Raw genomic sequence first — 16539 nt, forward strand, 5'->3', positions numbered from 1 at the left:
CATTATCCTGTTAGAAAACCATTGGTTTCTCACGTAATTCCCTTGAATATGGAATGAGACTACTATCCATAGCCTGAATATACTCTTCACTGTTCATTCGGTTCGTTACAAACTTTAATTCCCAGGTACCAAATGAAAAAAATGTACCCCAAATCATGACTGAGCCACCTCCAAAGTCTGTCCTTGAAAAAAACATAGTATCCTTCCTCAAATCATGCTAAAAAGTATCAAACCCATCAGGACCATCCAGGTTAAACTTCTTCCCATCAGAAAATATGACCTGTTAGGGTAACAATTTATAAATATACTGTAAGCCGAAAGACGATTATACAAACGGGCGTATGTCAGATCGGTCGCAGTATGTCCTTCGGCAAAACCAAGTCGAGCAACCTTGTGGCGACTTAGCAACTTGGGTGGTTTGGTCAGTTTAGATCTCTTTATGATTCCTGAGCTCTTAAGTACTCGCCAAACACTCATCGCTGACATAGATTCGGCCACATGTGCGGCCAAAGCTGTACAAGCGGTCGAGCTATTGCTGGCTTTCTTAATAATTTTGCGTTTAGTGTGCGCAATTAGTAACGGTTTTCACCCAGTACGTCTTCTTGATTCTTATTCTTCGGGGTTATCCAAAAAAATTTTAATTACACTTTGACTTTTTTTCAAAATTCGAAAAATACTCGAAATAGTCTCTCCTGACTTGTGACATACACATGCATCCAGACGCGCGTATAACAACGCGCTCTGCTAACTGCGCAGTAAGCAGCGACTGCGCTTGGACTGCGCTGCAGTGTGAGCAATATTATGAGAATTTATTTGTTGAATAATTTCTTTTGTAGACATACAATCTTAATGAAACTTTTAGAGCGTAATCATATGGTAAAAATGAGCAGAAGAACCCCTTTTCAATGGGAAATCAGGGTATAATGGTTTTGTTGAAATTTATGTTACAGAAGGAGGCGTGGCAGACCCCACAAAGTGTATATATTCTTGATCAGGGTGACGAGCTAAGTCGATTTAGCTCTGTCCGTCTGTCCGTCCGTCCATATGTTTGAACGCGTGGATCTCAGAAGATATAAGAGCTAGAGACTTGAATTTTTTTTCCTAGGTCCGTGTATAGCACGCGCATATGTATGTGTGTATGTGTGTATGTATGCATGTGTGTGTTTGTGTGTGTGCGTGTGTCTAGTGTAAGCAGAAAGACACGAAAAATGATTGAAATATCTATTGCTTGAAGCGTTCAGGGGATGTCGTAGTCGAGCAGTCTCGACTAGAGCTTTCTTACTTGTTTATTATATTACCTTTTATAATTTCATTGTTTTATATATTGCTTAAGACGATTTACTAGAAACTAAACACATCTCGTTGGTAAATATAATGAATTTTTGATAATTTTTGCTGCCCATATATTTCTTATTATCCGTACTTGACTAACGCAGTGGTCCTCCTGTCTCAACAATGGTTGCTGCCTGTTCAGGTTAACTTTCGTTGTTAACATATTGGTTCCACAAACTTATGGTAATAAGATTGACGTAAGGTCTTCAATAAAGGAAGATCCTGTCACGGTGACCATATAAAATGATGTACACGTGCAGTGTCAGCTCCGTTTTGAAAGAATTCTTAAACTCTTAGAATATTGACTGAAGCTAAAGACCATTTCTGTTATATCAACAATAATTGAACGAATAAACTTTACTATGATGATGTTTAGTTTCTTTATTCTTAGACTCGTGCATATCTTCAAACCTTATATTTAGTGTGTCTATTGCTGAGTTCGTATGTGTGCTTAAAATGGACTTCAGAATGATATCAGTTCTATGCAGGATTTAAGGGATCTCCGAGCGGAGCAGTCTCGACTATAGCACTCTTACTGGTTATAATTAAAATGCACCCCCATATATGCATATGCTGTTTGATGTGTCCAGAAAAGAAGCGAAGAAATATAAGTATCTCGAAGGGTTCGGGAAATCTCGTAGTCGAGAAGTCTCGACTAAGGTTTTATAAATTTTTGTTTTGTTTTGATAGTAATTATTTTAAAATATATTAAAATATAATAATAATAATAGTATAATATTTTATTTCCAGTCTACGACAAACCAACCACAAAACGTGCACTCACCCCAAAATCGTTTCTCACAAAACTCATTAGTGGATGATGACCTAGGTAACATTTTAACTATATTTCCTTTACATTTCATGCACATAAAACGATATTGTACATACAGAATATAATAAGGTTGCGAAACGATTTTTTATTATTTTTTTATTTTATTTATTTATTTTTTAATATATATGAAATTTAAAGGAATAGTTTTTAATATGTTTGCGAAATATTACGAGGAATGGTCACCAACAAAGTCGGAGATATATTCAATAATTTATTCCAAAAATACTTCAACAAATTTTATTAATGCTCAATAATTTGTCGAAAAATAATTTTCAGTTTATAAAATTATCGGAATAAATATTAGATGTAGGTAGATACACACACTGCGCGTCATCAGGTTATCGCCCCCCTTTACACTCAACCTAAAAGCTAAATAAAAGCTAAACCATCAGAGCTTCATCTTTAATGTCAATTTGTATACTCATTCATGAAAGTGAAATGCATTTTCCGATATGCCAGAACTCATATTAATTGAAGAGCTAAAAAGCTGAAATTTGGAATGTAGATCCGCATCGACCACCCAAGATCACGAGCTATGACGGATATATCTCCGCCCATTGGGGGCGTGACAAATCGGATAAAACTGTATCTCCTAAAGTTGTAAAACTAGAATGCCTAGATTTTGCACGTCAGCTAATGTTATGATTCTATAAAGTCTAAAGACAAAATTATATGTCTACGCCAATAAGGGACGTAGCAAATCGGACCTGAAGATATAGTGATTTTTTAAATTCTGCTATATTTTGTTGATATACAGTGATGAGCAAAACTGTAACACGAATTCAATGTTGCAACTTCAAGGGTCTGTATTTTTGCTTCTACTCTATGGATGTTTGAGATCTTAATTTTATTTTGTTAATATGATATTTAGCTGTATTGCCTGAAAATTTGAAATCATTCGGTTGGCTGGAATAATTATAAGAAGTATAAATGTAATGAAAGTCAAATGTTACAGTTTTGCACCCTGGTCATTTTTCAACAAATATATTTATTAATAATTTTTTAATAATGAATACATGGCCCTTGTCATTTTTTTAGTTCATTAATGCCATTTGCTATCAATGTTGTATACCCTCGCACCATTTTAGGAAGGATCGCGCGCCAAATGTCCTTGTTCCTCTCCCACGGCTCTTTCATTCCACTTGGAGCCACCCATAATTTGCAGGCTGCAATTTCAAATGACTCCATATAATTTCAATGATATTCATGTCTGACGAGTATTGAGGACACTTCAGGGACTTGAATCCTTGCCATATTGTCCACTTGATGACCAAATTAGACGTGTTCTTTGAGTCATTGTTCTGCATTTTTCAGTAGTAAAACCCATATGTTCACCTAATTCTCCCAAATTTGTTGTAAAGTGATCAGGTACTATGCCGAAATGTTATTCCATCGATTAAAACCAAGAGTTCTAGCACAATCTTTGTTTATTCTCCCTTAAACCAAAAGTGAGCAGATGACATTAATGACCAAAAAAAAGTCAAAATAGCTATGCATTTATTATTAAATAATTATTAATAAATATATTTGCTGAAAAATGACCAGGGTGCAGCATTTGACTCTCTTTACATTTTTATTTTTTATAATTATTCTAGCCAACTAAATGATTTCAAATTTTTAGGTAAGACAGCCAAATATCATACTAACAAAATAAAATTAAGATCTCAAACATCCATCGAGTAGAAGCGAAATTACAGACCGTTGAAGTTGCAACATTGAATTCGTGTTACAGTTTTGCTCGTCACGTATATTGATGCCAGAGACCGCAAATTTTGTATATATACTCGAGCTGATCACCCAAGACCAAAAAGCTTTGTCGGATATATGTCCGCCCATAGGGGGCGTGACAAACCGCTTAAGTTTATATCTCCCAAAGTATAATAGCTAGAAGCTATTTAAATTTAGATAATTAAGTTAACAGTAACCTCCTCTATCGATGACCCAAAAATAATTTTTACGCCTCTTTAGGGGCGTGGCATATCGAAAATACCCTGTAATTTTCGCATTTTTTTAACGTAAGCATTCAAACTTGCAACCTCGTACTAAAAACTGACCAAAAATGAGGTGTCTACGTGGCGTGGCAAATCGGAAAAAAACCAGTGTTTGAAAAGCTGACAGTCACAGCAGCAACAGTCGTAAAATTTTGTCTGTGCTGTGCTTCTGCAGCTAACAGTTTTCGCAGTTCCGTTATTGCTTGAACTGTTGCTGCGAGCATTTTCGACAGTCGCAGTCGCAGCAAAAGCAAAAAACAATTATAGATCAGCAGCGCAGGGCTTCGAACTGCGTTCACTGGCGACAGTCGCAGTCGCAGCTAGAGAAAAACTGTCGACTGCCGAACAGCACAGCACAGCACAGACAGCTTCCACAGTTTTTGCTGTTCGGCAGTCGACAGTTTTTCTCTAGCTGCGACTGCGACTGTCGAAAATGCTTGCAGCAACAGTTCTAGCATTCTCAAAACTGTCGAAGCTGTTAATTCCCGAAGCGCTGCACTGCTGATCAAAAAATGTTTTTGCTCTTTCTGCGACTGCGAGTGTCGAAAATGCTCGCAGCAACAGTTCAAGCAATAACAGAACTGCGAAAACTGTTCGTAGTTTTTTAAACACTGAAAAAACTGTATTTTCTACAGTATTAGAGCGAAACTTAACTACTAAATTGTTGATGGGATATGAATGAGTATTCCGCAGTCGGTAACGCCCGACTGCAACGTTCTTACTTGTTACTACTACATCTATTTCTCTTTAAAATAAAAATTTAAAAAATGGCTACTGTAACAATAGGGAATCATTTAAAAAAATTTTTTTTTTTAAATGTACAAAGAAAATGTAACAAAAATTTGGTCATCAGATTAGCGTTCACTGCGGTAAATTCAATTTATTTAAATTAACGACCAAAAATAACACCTGTATTTTAAGCTATTATTACTCTTAAGTAATATTAGTAGTGCGTAGTGCCGCCTTTCTTTAAAATTACTTCAAGAATTCGATTAGGAATGGAATTATAAAGTTGTTCACTATAATTCAAGGATATGGTTGACCATGCGTGTTCAATACCTTCGATTAACTATGTCTTTGTACTATAACGTTTTCCGGACTCATACACTTTCCTGAACGACCATCCCCAGACGTTTTCAATGATATTAAGGTCGAGTGAGTATGATGACGACTCCATGAGATAAATTTTTTGGCTCTGAATCCAGGACTTCAGGGATCGGGTGGCCTGAATTGGAGCATTGTCATGCTGGAAAATCTAATGCCGCTTTTCAGACAGGTTATAGAAATGCAGAACAGCAATTTTAAACACGGTGTTATAGTCCTATGCATTCATGCGCGATGTCCAAAATTTAAGCTTGTAAGTGCCGTGAAATCACTTGATTATTACCGCCTATATAGTTTTCTTATTTTGAAGAAAATTGCCTTTTGGTTTTCTGTTTTTTAGTGTCTTTTCACCAATTCTATGGTAGCATAGTCCAGATTCAAAGTTTGCCTCAATCTTTAAATATTTTAACCAGAGATAAAATTTTTTCTTTACCCATACTATAAATATATTGAGTACTTTGAGCTTAACAAGAAATGTGGTGAGTGTAATTTCCAAAATAAGCAAGATAATTACAATTGCATTTGGGGGCGCTAATCTGATGACGCAAAACAAGTGCACGCATTCTTTGCGAAAGTGAAGAAGAATAGAAAATAAAACATAACGGGTTTTCACTTGCGTTTTATTTTTTTTTGTATGAGAGACATCTTATATGATGATAATGAAATCAAAACAAAAACTAAGAAGTTTCGTGCAATAGGCAAACAAAAAAAACCTAAAAGAAAATGAATGTAAGGGGGGGGCGCTAACCTGATGACGCACAGTGTATGTATTAAATGTGATTAGACTTTTTCACTTTCTTCACTTCTTTATGACTTAAACTTTTTAGTTGTTCTTAATAAGTATAAGTAATAAGTTGAAGGCAGAAGGCATAAAATATACATATTTTTGTTCGGGGCGCTGAGCTCAGTCGATATAGCCATGTCGATCTCCAGAACCTACAAGATCTATAGATTTATTTTTGGTACGTCATGTATGACTCGACCATGCGAGTTTGTTTTAGAAATATTCCCATAGTAGGGTAAGTGTGTAAGCTTATTAAATCTTTTTTATAAATATCCTTAGTAGTACAGTCGCCGAATAGTGCATTTAGTTTTGTTTGTGTTTAATAGATGTTTTATTTTAATATTTTTTTAATAGTAGCTCCAAATTTTACCGAATTTTTTTTATTTAAGGTCTGTTACAAGTATGGCTCGTATGGAATTGAGTTAACAAACTGACAAATAAGAGAGCAGTAGTAGAATATCTAATTCAAATAATTAAGTTACAAATAAGCTAAACAAAACATTAAAGCGTCAAAAGTTTTTCTATACGTGCATAAATATACAAATGTGACTACGTATGAATTCGATGTCGTCGACAAATATCTCTGAAGTTTTCTTATTTTTTATAATTTATTGTGTTATTATTATAGGTTTCGATCCGTTTATTGAAACACAAAAGGGATTTGCTGAACTTATGGAAAATGAAGTAGTTCAACAGAATATTAATGGAATTGGACCAAAGTTACAACAGCAAACACAACTTCCTCATCAAATTCTTGATAACATGCAACGCACCCGAATGCCGCCACCTGGATTTAATCATATGAATTCATTAGGATTTGACGGTGCAAACAAAGTACACTCGAGTAAAATTTTTCCCTTTATTAATATGCCAAGCAGCTCGGTTGGAAATAGCACTGCGCAAGTCGAACAACATCCACTGGCAACCAACTGGAGCTCGCATTTGGCAACATTACAACAACCCCAAGCAGCGCCGATAAATGACTCCCATTTACAGCACCAAATTGCCCAAGCTAACATCCATAATAAGGGTAAATAAACAGAAATTTATTAAATGAATAGAAAGCAATTTGAAAATTTTGTGTTTAACATCATAAGAGCCACTTTAACAATTTGAATAAATAAATATTTTAAATATAAATATTACTTATTATATAGTTGGCCTACTATATTGAAAATTAACGTTTTCCCCATATACAGATATTAAAATATGAAAAAAATTAAAATAATATTTAAAATATCCTAACATCTTTTCCATCTAGGATATAGTAGCAGTGACTGGACTGCAATGGACCCTGCTATTTTGTCATTTAGACAGTACTCATCCTTTCCCCATCAAGCTCAAATGCCTCACCATCCACAGCAAGATATATTTCTGCAACATTTGGCTCAAAATCAACAGCAAAATGGACAAGGTAAAATAAGGATGCGTAATTATTTTTTAGCTTTTATTATAATTATTTGTTGTATAGGAGTGTTCAGCAATCAATCCCAACAAGTGATTCCTGGTATGAGCATGACCAGCAATATTATCAATGGGCAGTCCACATCTCAAACACAGGTGAATGCAAATGTTCAGGGTATGCTGGAGTTCTTGAAAAACCGACAATTTGTTTAAATCTTTCTTCTAATTATTGATTGGTTTACCTGTACTACTTTTAATACACTATTGTAATTCATACATTGTAAAAAATCGAATATACAAATTAAAGCACATCGGACTTTTTATTTCAATATTTATGCTTTTTATACCCTGAACCCATTGAAAATCAAGGTAGAATGGAAAATCAAGGTATAATGGTTATGTTAAATATATGTAAGGGGCGTGGCAGTATATTTATTCAGTATATATATGTATTCTTAATCAGCTGAGTCTATTTAGCTCTATCCGTCCGTCCGTCTTTCCGTATGTTTGAATGAGTCGATCTAAAAAGATATAAAAACTAGAGACTTGAAATTTTTTCAAGTTTTTCTCCAAAATTGATAACTTGTCCCCTTATTTTCTGATCGACTAAAAACATCGAAAATTATCAATAAAGATTTAGAATCGAAACATTTTAAATGTAGATTCATATGTACTTAACAGAAGTTCGATTTTTGTTATAATTCAAAACACCAAAAAACCCTCCCCCACCCTTATGTCGATCCCCTCTCCCATAAATTGTTTAAAGGAGTATGTCAAATAGAGACTTGAGCTTTGGCAAATGTATTCATTTCAATGTTATAATCACGATATAAAAGTTTGATGAAGATAGTCTATCCAGTTTTCAAACAATTAAGTTCCCTTAGTAAGCCTACACTGCACTATAGGAAACAAGTAAGAAGGCTCCGGTCGAGACTGCTCGACTAGGAGATACCCTGAACCCTCCAAGCTGATATTCTAATCATTCTGCACTTCTTCTATGCACACATACATACACATGCATCCAGACGCGCGTATAACAACACGCTCTGTTAACTGCGCAGTAAGCAGCGACTGCGCTTGGGCTGCGCTGCAGTGTGAGCAATATTATGAGAATTTATTTGTTAAATATTTTCTTTTGTAGACATACGATCTAAATTAAACTTTCAGAGCGTAATCATATGGTAAAAATGTGTGTACATTCCAGAGCACAAGTCTCTAGTACTTGAAATGCGTTTTTTTACAAATTGGGGGCGTGGTATCCAAAATCTGTAAATTACAAAATCTTTGTATCTATTAACATTATATACAACGCAAATTTGAAGACTCCAGGTCTAAAAGTGTTCAAATTAAGCTGAAAAAACAAAATCAAATTTTCGATTATTCTCGATAAAAAAGTTATCGGATGAGTTATCGAAAAAAAAGCAAACTCGTACTGCGTATGGTATACACGCGTATGCATGCCAAATTTCAGGTCTCTAGTTCTTATAAGTTCTGAGATCGACGCACTCATATGGACGGACGGATGGACGGACAGACGGACAGGGCTATATCGACTCAGCTCGTCGTGCTGATCAAGTGCGATGACTCCTTCTGCCCGTTACATACTTTTTCACAAAACCATTATACCCTGATTTTCCATTTTCAATGGGTTCAGGGTATAAAAAGCCCGAAATTTTGGCATTAATTCTAAAAATAGAGCTAGGAGGTTGAAATTTTACATACACCTAAGAAAGATTAATTTAGAATTTCGAATTTTTTTCTCTACGATTAGACCACGCCTTCTCCCCGCCACCTTGTTACTTAATAATTCAATCATGAGTTCTTTAGACATAATTTTTACTAATATTCAACATAAAGCTTACAGCACATATTTTTATACCCTGAACCCATTGAAAATGGGAAATCAGGGTATAATGGTTTTGTTAAAAGTATGTAACAGGCAGAAGGAGGCGTGGCAGACCCCACAAAGTATATATATTCTTGATCAGGGCGACGAGATGAGTCGATTTGGCCCTGTCCGTCTCTGTCTGTCCGTCCGTCCGTATGTATGAACGCGTCGATCTCAGAAGATATAAGAGCTAGAGACTTGAAACTTTTTTTCCTAGGTCCGTGTAAATCACGCGCATATCGAGTTCTCTAAATATCGATAACTACTCCCGATATTTTATTATCGATCAAAACTCTTATCGAAAGCTAGTTATTTAAATGTTTTTTATATAATTTCGATTTTTGTTAAAATTTACCCCCCACTCCTATTTCTACCCCCTCACCATCACCTTCGTAAAAGGCGTATTTCAAGTACTAGAGACTTGTGCTTTAGAAAGTACATACATTTTCCCCATATGATTACGTTTTGAAAGTTTCATTAAGATTGTACGTCTAGGAACTAAATTATTCAACAAATAAATTCTTATAATGTTGCCCACACTGCAGCGCTGCCAAGCGCAGTCACTGCTTACTGCACAGTTAGCAGAGCGCGTTCTAATACGTGCGTGTGTAAGTATGTGTGCCGTAAAGAAGAGCAGAATGATTAGAATATCAGATCAGAGGGTTCAGGGTATATCCTAGTCGAGCAGTCTCGACTAGAGTTTTCTTACTTGTTAGATAAAAATTATTAAAATAAGTCATAGTATAATACAAAAATGTAAAAGTGTATGACAATTCTGTTATACCCTGTAAAATTATTTGTAAAAAAATGCCAAAAAAAAAAAATATTTTTCTTTTTCACTTAAACCATTTTTAGAAAATTAACATCAATAATCTTAATATTTTTCACCTAATTCGATATTCAAATTGTCTAGATCATGTTTATATTCGTCTTCCTTTTGAATTTCCGGTTTCGCTTATTTATTTATTTATTTATTTTCTTAAAGCTATTGACAAAAACGAGAGTCAATTTAAATTAAAAAAAGCCTAAACAAAGTACAGGATATAATTTCAATAGTACTCCGACCCGATGGGGGTATTTTATTTGCCAGTCTGGCCAGCTATGCCCACGTCTCACACCCAAATATGGTCAGTGATACTAATGAAGCTATAAAAAGAATGTGTTAGTAAGAAAACTTTAAAAAAATATTAAATGTAGATTTATTAACTATATCTAACATAATAATTAAAATAATTCTTAACAAAAAAAATTAATAAAAAAAAAGGAAAAAATAAAATAAAAAGAATTTAGTATAGAAAAAGAAAAAGGAAGGTATTAAAAGAAGTTGCAAGAAAAGTTAATACAAAGAATAAGAAATAATCAAAAGAAAAGAGTAAGGGAAGAGCCAAAATAGAATATAGGATAGAATTGAGAAATCACTACACACCATTGGCAACGAAAATGTATACCAATGATAATGCCTGGGCATTGTGAGTGATTTCCCTAAGATAAGCTAGAAGTAAACTTTTTATTTTAGAAAGAGAGAGCTCTAAGGAAAAAACGTGATAATATTTATTAAAATTAACACAAAGAACATGAAACGCACTGTGTAAAGAATAATCCCTAGTGCACACAGGTAAATGAAGCGGACGATAGTGTCTAGTTGCTCGGGACGGAACCGAAAAATTTAGACGACCCAACAAAGAGGACGAATCAATATCACCACTAATCAATTTATGCAGAAAAATTGTTCTGCGATTGGTTAGCGATGGAAGATCAACAAGCTGGAGCCGCCTACTATGATAAGACGGTAATCGTAAATTACTGTCCCATCTAAGGTCTCTTAAGGCAAAGAGAAGAAACTGTTTTTGGACCGATTCGATACGATCCTGATACAGTTTATGCTGCGGAGACAGCATACAACAGAGCAATACTCTAAGATAGGACGCACAAGCGAAGTGAATAAGCGCTTGGTAGTAAAAGGATCTTTAAATTCCTTAGACCAACGTTTAATAAAGCCAAGCACACTTTTGGCTTCATTAATGATGGTAGAAATATGAAGATTAAAGTTAAGTTTACAGTCAAAAAGCACTAATTTTATAATCAACATTTAGAGGAACGGTACGACTTAAGGTCATTGTCATACACTTTGAGTCCAGCTGGTTTGCCACACACCAAAGTTGAAATGCATTTAGGTCATCTTGAAGGTGATGATGTCCATTTGCACTGGAGTATGGAAGGCAAAGTTTTACATCATCAGCATACATAAATATAGTAGAATACGAGATACAACTAGGAAGGGAAAAAAGCTATGGACCCAAATGGCTACCCTGAGGTACATCAGACGAAACAAAGATAAGTTTAGACATAGCTGTTCTCAGCAAGACTCTTTGGGTTCTACCCATTAAATAGGATGAAATCCAAGACACAAGTCTCGGTGAAAATCCTAAGCGTTCAAGCTTAAGAATTAGTATGTGATGATGTACTGAGTCAAATGCTTTACTGAAGTCAGTATAAATAACATCAGTTTGCATTTTTTTTAGAAAAACTGTCATTAACAAGCGAAGTAAACTAAAGTAAATTAGAGGACGTTGATCGATTTTGAACAAAACCATGTTGAGATGGTTGAATAATCGATTTGCAAAAATGCTGCAAGGCCGATGTTATGATTTTCTCAAATATCTTCGGAATAGCAGATAATTTCGCAATGCCTCTATAATTGGAAATATCAGATCTTCCACCTTTTTTATATAAGGGAATAATGAAAGATTCTTTCCAGATTGAAGGGAACACAGAAGTACTTGTCCTTGGATACTTAAACAATTTTAGTAATTGAGACTGAAGAGAAACACTGCACTCTTTAATCACACAACTAGGAATATTATCGGCACCGGGAGAGAAAGATGATTTCAATGTCCTAATGGCTGCAGCCAGAGAGACTGCAGAAACTTTAGGAGTATTTATAGACCCATATTCAGGAAGTGAATTTGGATATGAGTTGCTGTAGAGATCAGCAGAAGAATAAGTGGATTGGAAAAAATCAGCAAATAGATCAGAGGAATCCTGGTCATTGCAAGTTTTTTCAGCACCAAGGACAAATGAGGACGGCGAACCTGAAGATTTACGCTTCAAGTTTACAAAAGAGTAAAATTGTTTGGGATCACGAACAAACTGACGTTTGCAACGTATGAGATAATTCTCATAACAGCTAGAATTTAAAAGATTGAAGTTTGACTAGGCAATGGAATATTTGGACCAGTCAACACTAGAACCAGACTTTTTATAATTTTTAAAACATTTAGTTTTAATGTTTCTCAAGTTCGAAAGAGTCTTGGTAAAAACCATGGTGGCTTATTTGAAACTAGCGAATTACAGCAGAGAGGGACACAAACATCCAGAATAGAGTTTAAGGTAGAATAAAAAAACGATGCTGCCAAATTAATATCAACCGACTCATATAAAATAGACCAGTCTGTCGTCCTATCTTTACTGAGGCGCGATTGACGGACGCTTAATCACAGCAACCAATCACTACACTTGCAAATTTTATTATTTTGAAAAGTTTTGCCTTTTTTGAAGACAAAGACAACAAGAGTTGATCAGATTAGTCTAATACCCTCTGAAAAACATCCGTAATGTTGTTTAATCTGCTGCTCTTTCGGACATGAAAACTTTTTATATTTGTTTAAATTTTGTTCCGAGCTTCTGATGCGTCAAACACTGATCGTTTGCTTGAGTTAAATGAAGCAAACTGTCAGTTTCGTTTGTATGGGTAATCACGAGTGATTGTTGCGTTCTTTTTGTATGTATGTATGCATGTATTTACATGCACACGAAGACAAAGATAATTTCTGTTGAGTTTTTTAGTCAAACTGTCTTTTGCTGAGAGTCTTTGTGTGAGGGAAAATCGTATTAGTCTTTACGCGACACTCATTTGAGAGCGTCACACGAATGAGTCATTGCAATGCGTCTGACCGAAACAGATTTTCTAAAGAAAATAAAGAGTGTCGCTCAGAGCGAGATCGCGAATGCACAAGCTTTTCAGTTATGATACGAAGCAGAGCATTTATATAAGGCTCAGAAAAGATAGCAAATAGTGTGTTGCTCTTATCTTGCAAGATCCGAAGCAAATTTTATCTGTTCTTGACTGCCAGCTTCTTCATAATTAGCTTCCTTATGGAGAATTTTATTTCGCGGGGACCTCGGCTCTTTTAAGTTTCTCAATATTCTGCCCGTGAATGACCTATTTGGAATTTTTATAGATTCCGGCTAGTTTTTGGCAAAATTTTTTAATAAAATCAACAAATTTGACCACTTACCACAAGAGAAATAATATTTTCCACACTTTCGTTCATATTGTTATTCATTTTCTCAACGATAACAATTTTTTGTCTTAATTTTTAATCCTTTTTTTTTATTTTCCATTCAAAAACATAGTATAAATAAGCTTAATAGATATTAAAAATACGTAAAGAAACATTTTTATAAAATGTAAAAAATATATAAAAAGCTAAAAAACCCAGAATTTGCAATTTACAAAAAAGAGTTTTCCGAGGGATTTGAACTCGCACCCAAGCCAAATAGCATGTTTGTCAAAAAAACTAAAATAAAGAACGCCGGCGCTTCTGCCTACAGCACCCCCGCGTCGTTTCGAACAACCTTAGTTAAAACGAAATTACATTATTGTTATGAAGCCATATAGCAATGAGAAGCCAGTAAAGCGGCTGGAAATTCAAAAAACAATGCAAAGACAAATCAATCGCAACGAGAATATGTACACACATACAAATGAGCGCGTGTATAAGGCTGGAATGGTTGATGCTATACATGCAGACTTATATATACATATTTACATACATACTGTAACGAATCTTCGGTTTATCCCGAGTCTAAGCTGGGCTAGTTTCAGCTGGCTGTGGATTCGTGCCAACAAATTTATTTGTTGAAGCCCTTGCGATATTAATTAGTCACTTGTGATTTATAGTTTATAGCGTAAAGTATATTTTCTTGAATATAAGCTGGTAAATTTACACGTCACTTATTTTATGATTCTATGCTGGTTCGGCTTAGCAAGGGACACCGACTGAGTGCTGGTTCAACGCACTCCGGCTGGGAGAGTGATGTGCTAAAACATGCTAGTTTCACTGGAACGATTCGGAAACGCCAGGATTTGGGTCTGTAAACTCCGGCGGTTCGCTCGGCTATACAGATCTCTCCTACTATTCCACTTGCTCACAGCACAACACTAGCTTCGTTTCACTCACAACACTTCTCTTACGCACGGCTACGTGAACTTACTCAGATATGCAGGCCTCGCTTAAGCTCTTTAGTCGTCGCAAGGATTCTCACTGGATGTCTTTGCTGTTCCCACGATGTCTTTGCTGTTCCTATGATGTCCTGGGAGTCCTGATCTGCCACTCGCGTTGACTTTCACTTTACTATTTCACTTCGGCACTCTTGTCACTCTGACTTTCACTCTTTATAATCACTTTTTATAGCCCAGCCACAGGCCCTACTTCGGGTGGTAACGGGGCCTGTTCGGCTCTGGAGCGGGGCCTTTCTGCCATAAAAACGGTAAAGTGGCGTGATCTGGGTGAAAAATTGCGTAGCAGCCTCCCATTGGCCGAAGTACGGTTGGTGCCCCTCGAGTGAAAGTGTCCACTACTATCACCCGGCTCGAACGGCACCTCGGCTAACGGTCCTCGATGATCGACGTGCGTGCGACGCTCGCCCATTGCCGAATCTGTAGGAGCGAAAGAGGCCGACTATAGTCTTGACCCCTTTCCAGTCGCGAGGGTCGCTCCAACAGTACCCGCGTCGCTGTGTGGAGCAACATGTATATGCACGTATATGCATATAAGCGTACGGCAACTACGTACGTTCATATACATTGATACGTGCATAACAATATTGCTCCTCTTAATACATATGTATGTATATGCGTATATGCATTTGAGGGCTATTTAAGAAGAAACAAATTTAAACTTTAAATTATTCGACTAAGAAAAAGAAAAGTATTAAGTGCCATTCATTCAAGTTCGCACCTTCCCAATAAAATATCTATTTAAAAAAAACGAAATATGTATGAAAAAATAAAATAACATCGAAGGGGTTTCGAACCTCCCCTACTTTAACATTACTTGCGTCGCCTTTACCACAAGCGCTACTGCATAGCTTGATCAGCCAGTTTCTAAAATAGAATAGCTTAATTAGAGAGCGTCATCAGACAAAACTACAGTAACGGCTAGAAAATCCAGAAATCTATCGAAATTCTAAGAATGTGAGAAAAGGTGCGTTTCTGTCTGTACGCATAGAATAGACGATGAGTGTGTGCACATGTATAGGGAAATCGCGCTGATCTGCTGTTAGCTTGAAGCCGGTATCAAATATATGGCTATGAATCTATATATATATATATATATATATATAAATAAAAAATTCAAAATTCGAAATTTAAAAAAAAAAAAGTTAATTATTAAAAAGTGTATTTTTGGCTTTTTATATTTTCGGACTTTTAAACTTTATAAATAATAATTGTGCGCGTGCGTACAAAAGCTAAATATCTCGAATGTTCAGGTATTTGTTTGTCTCAAACATAAATTTGTGTAAATTATTTATATTTATATTTCTCGATTGTTTTATATGGTTTTGTGTGAGGGCAGTATTACTATTAATAAAAATGCCGCGTCCTAGAAGATCTAATCTTTTCCGGCGGACCCATAATGCAATTAGGCAACGGAATATCGCGAGTCAATTATCTGACGAAGAGCGAGAAATCGCCCGAGAAAGGCTCCGCGTTAGTACCCAGCAAAGAAGGGCCTTAATTCGTGCTTCTCAAAGAGAGGCAGCCCGTGAAATGACAATAAGAAATGGTTCAAGGATTGATTTGAATCGAGAAGCGTTTCGATATGATTGCACCATTGACTATAGCTTGAATCGTTTAGTTTGCATTGGTCCAATGGACGTTGCTTGCCAGCATTGTGGCGCATTGAAGTTTGCTGGTGAAACGCCCGGTTTGTGCTGCCTTAGTGGTAAAGTGACATTGCCATTAGTGGTCCCGCCACCAGAGCCATTGCGTTCCTTACTTTTCTAGCGAGCACTCAAAAATACAATACCTGTTTCCAATTCGGGGCAGAGAAAAATCCAACAAATCAAAAACCATGAAAATTGGTGCAGCAGATCTCGAATTATAAGTTTTGTAACAAACTCTACTTTGTTTTATATA

General features: G+C 35.8%; 1 protein-coding gene across 2 annotated transcripts in view; it reads left to right on the forward strand.

The window, feature by feature from the left end:
• LOC6578224 (CCR4-NOT transcription complex subunit 4) overlaps window positions 1-7776 on the forward strand; it is a 50141-nt gene extending 42365 nt beyond the window's left edge. The window contains exons 14-17 of one of the 2 annotated variants that reach the window (XM_002004103.4): window positions 2083-2161; window positions 6672-7073; window positions 7305-7457; window positions 7515-7776. In XM_002004103.4, the coding sequence (XP_002004139.2) occupies window positions 2083-2161; window positions 6672-7073; window positions 7305-7457; window positions 7515-7660 (780 nt within the window). In that variant the 3' untranslated portion in view covers window positions 7661-7776. Of the gene's footprint in view, window positions 1-2082; window positions 2162-6671; window positions 7074-7304; window positions 7458-7514 lie in introns of those variants that run through there. The other variant, XM_015166108.3, reaches the window with a different exon arrangement.
• Window positions 7777-16539: the final 8763 nt, after the last annotated feature.

Source organism: Drosophila mojavensis, unplaced genomic scaffold, assembly GCF_018153725.1.
Source record: "Drosophila mojavensis isolate 15081-1352.22 unplaced genomic scaffold, ASM1815372v1 contig_108, whole genome shotgun sequence".
NCBI lineage: Eukaryota > Metazoa > Arthropoda > Insecta > Diptera > Drosophilidae > Drosophila > Drosophila mojavensis.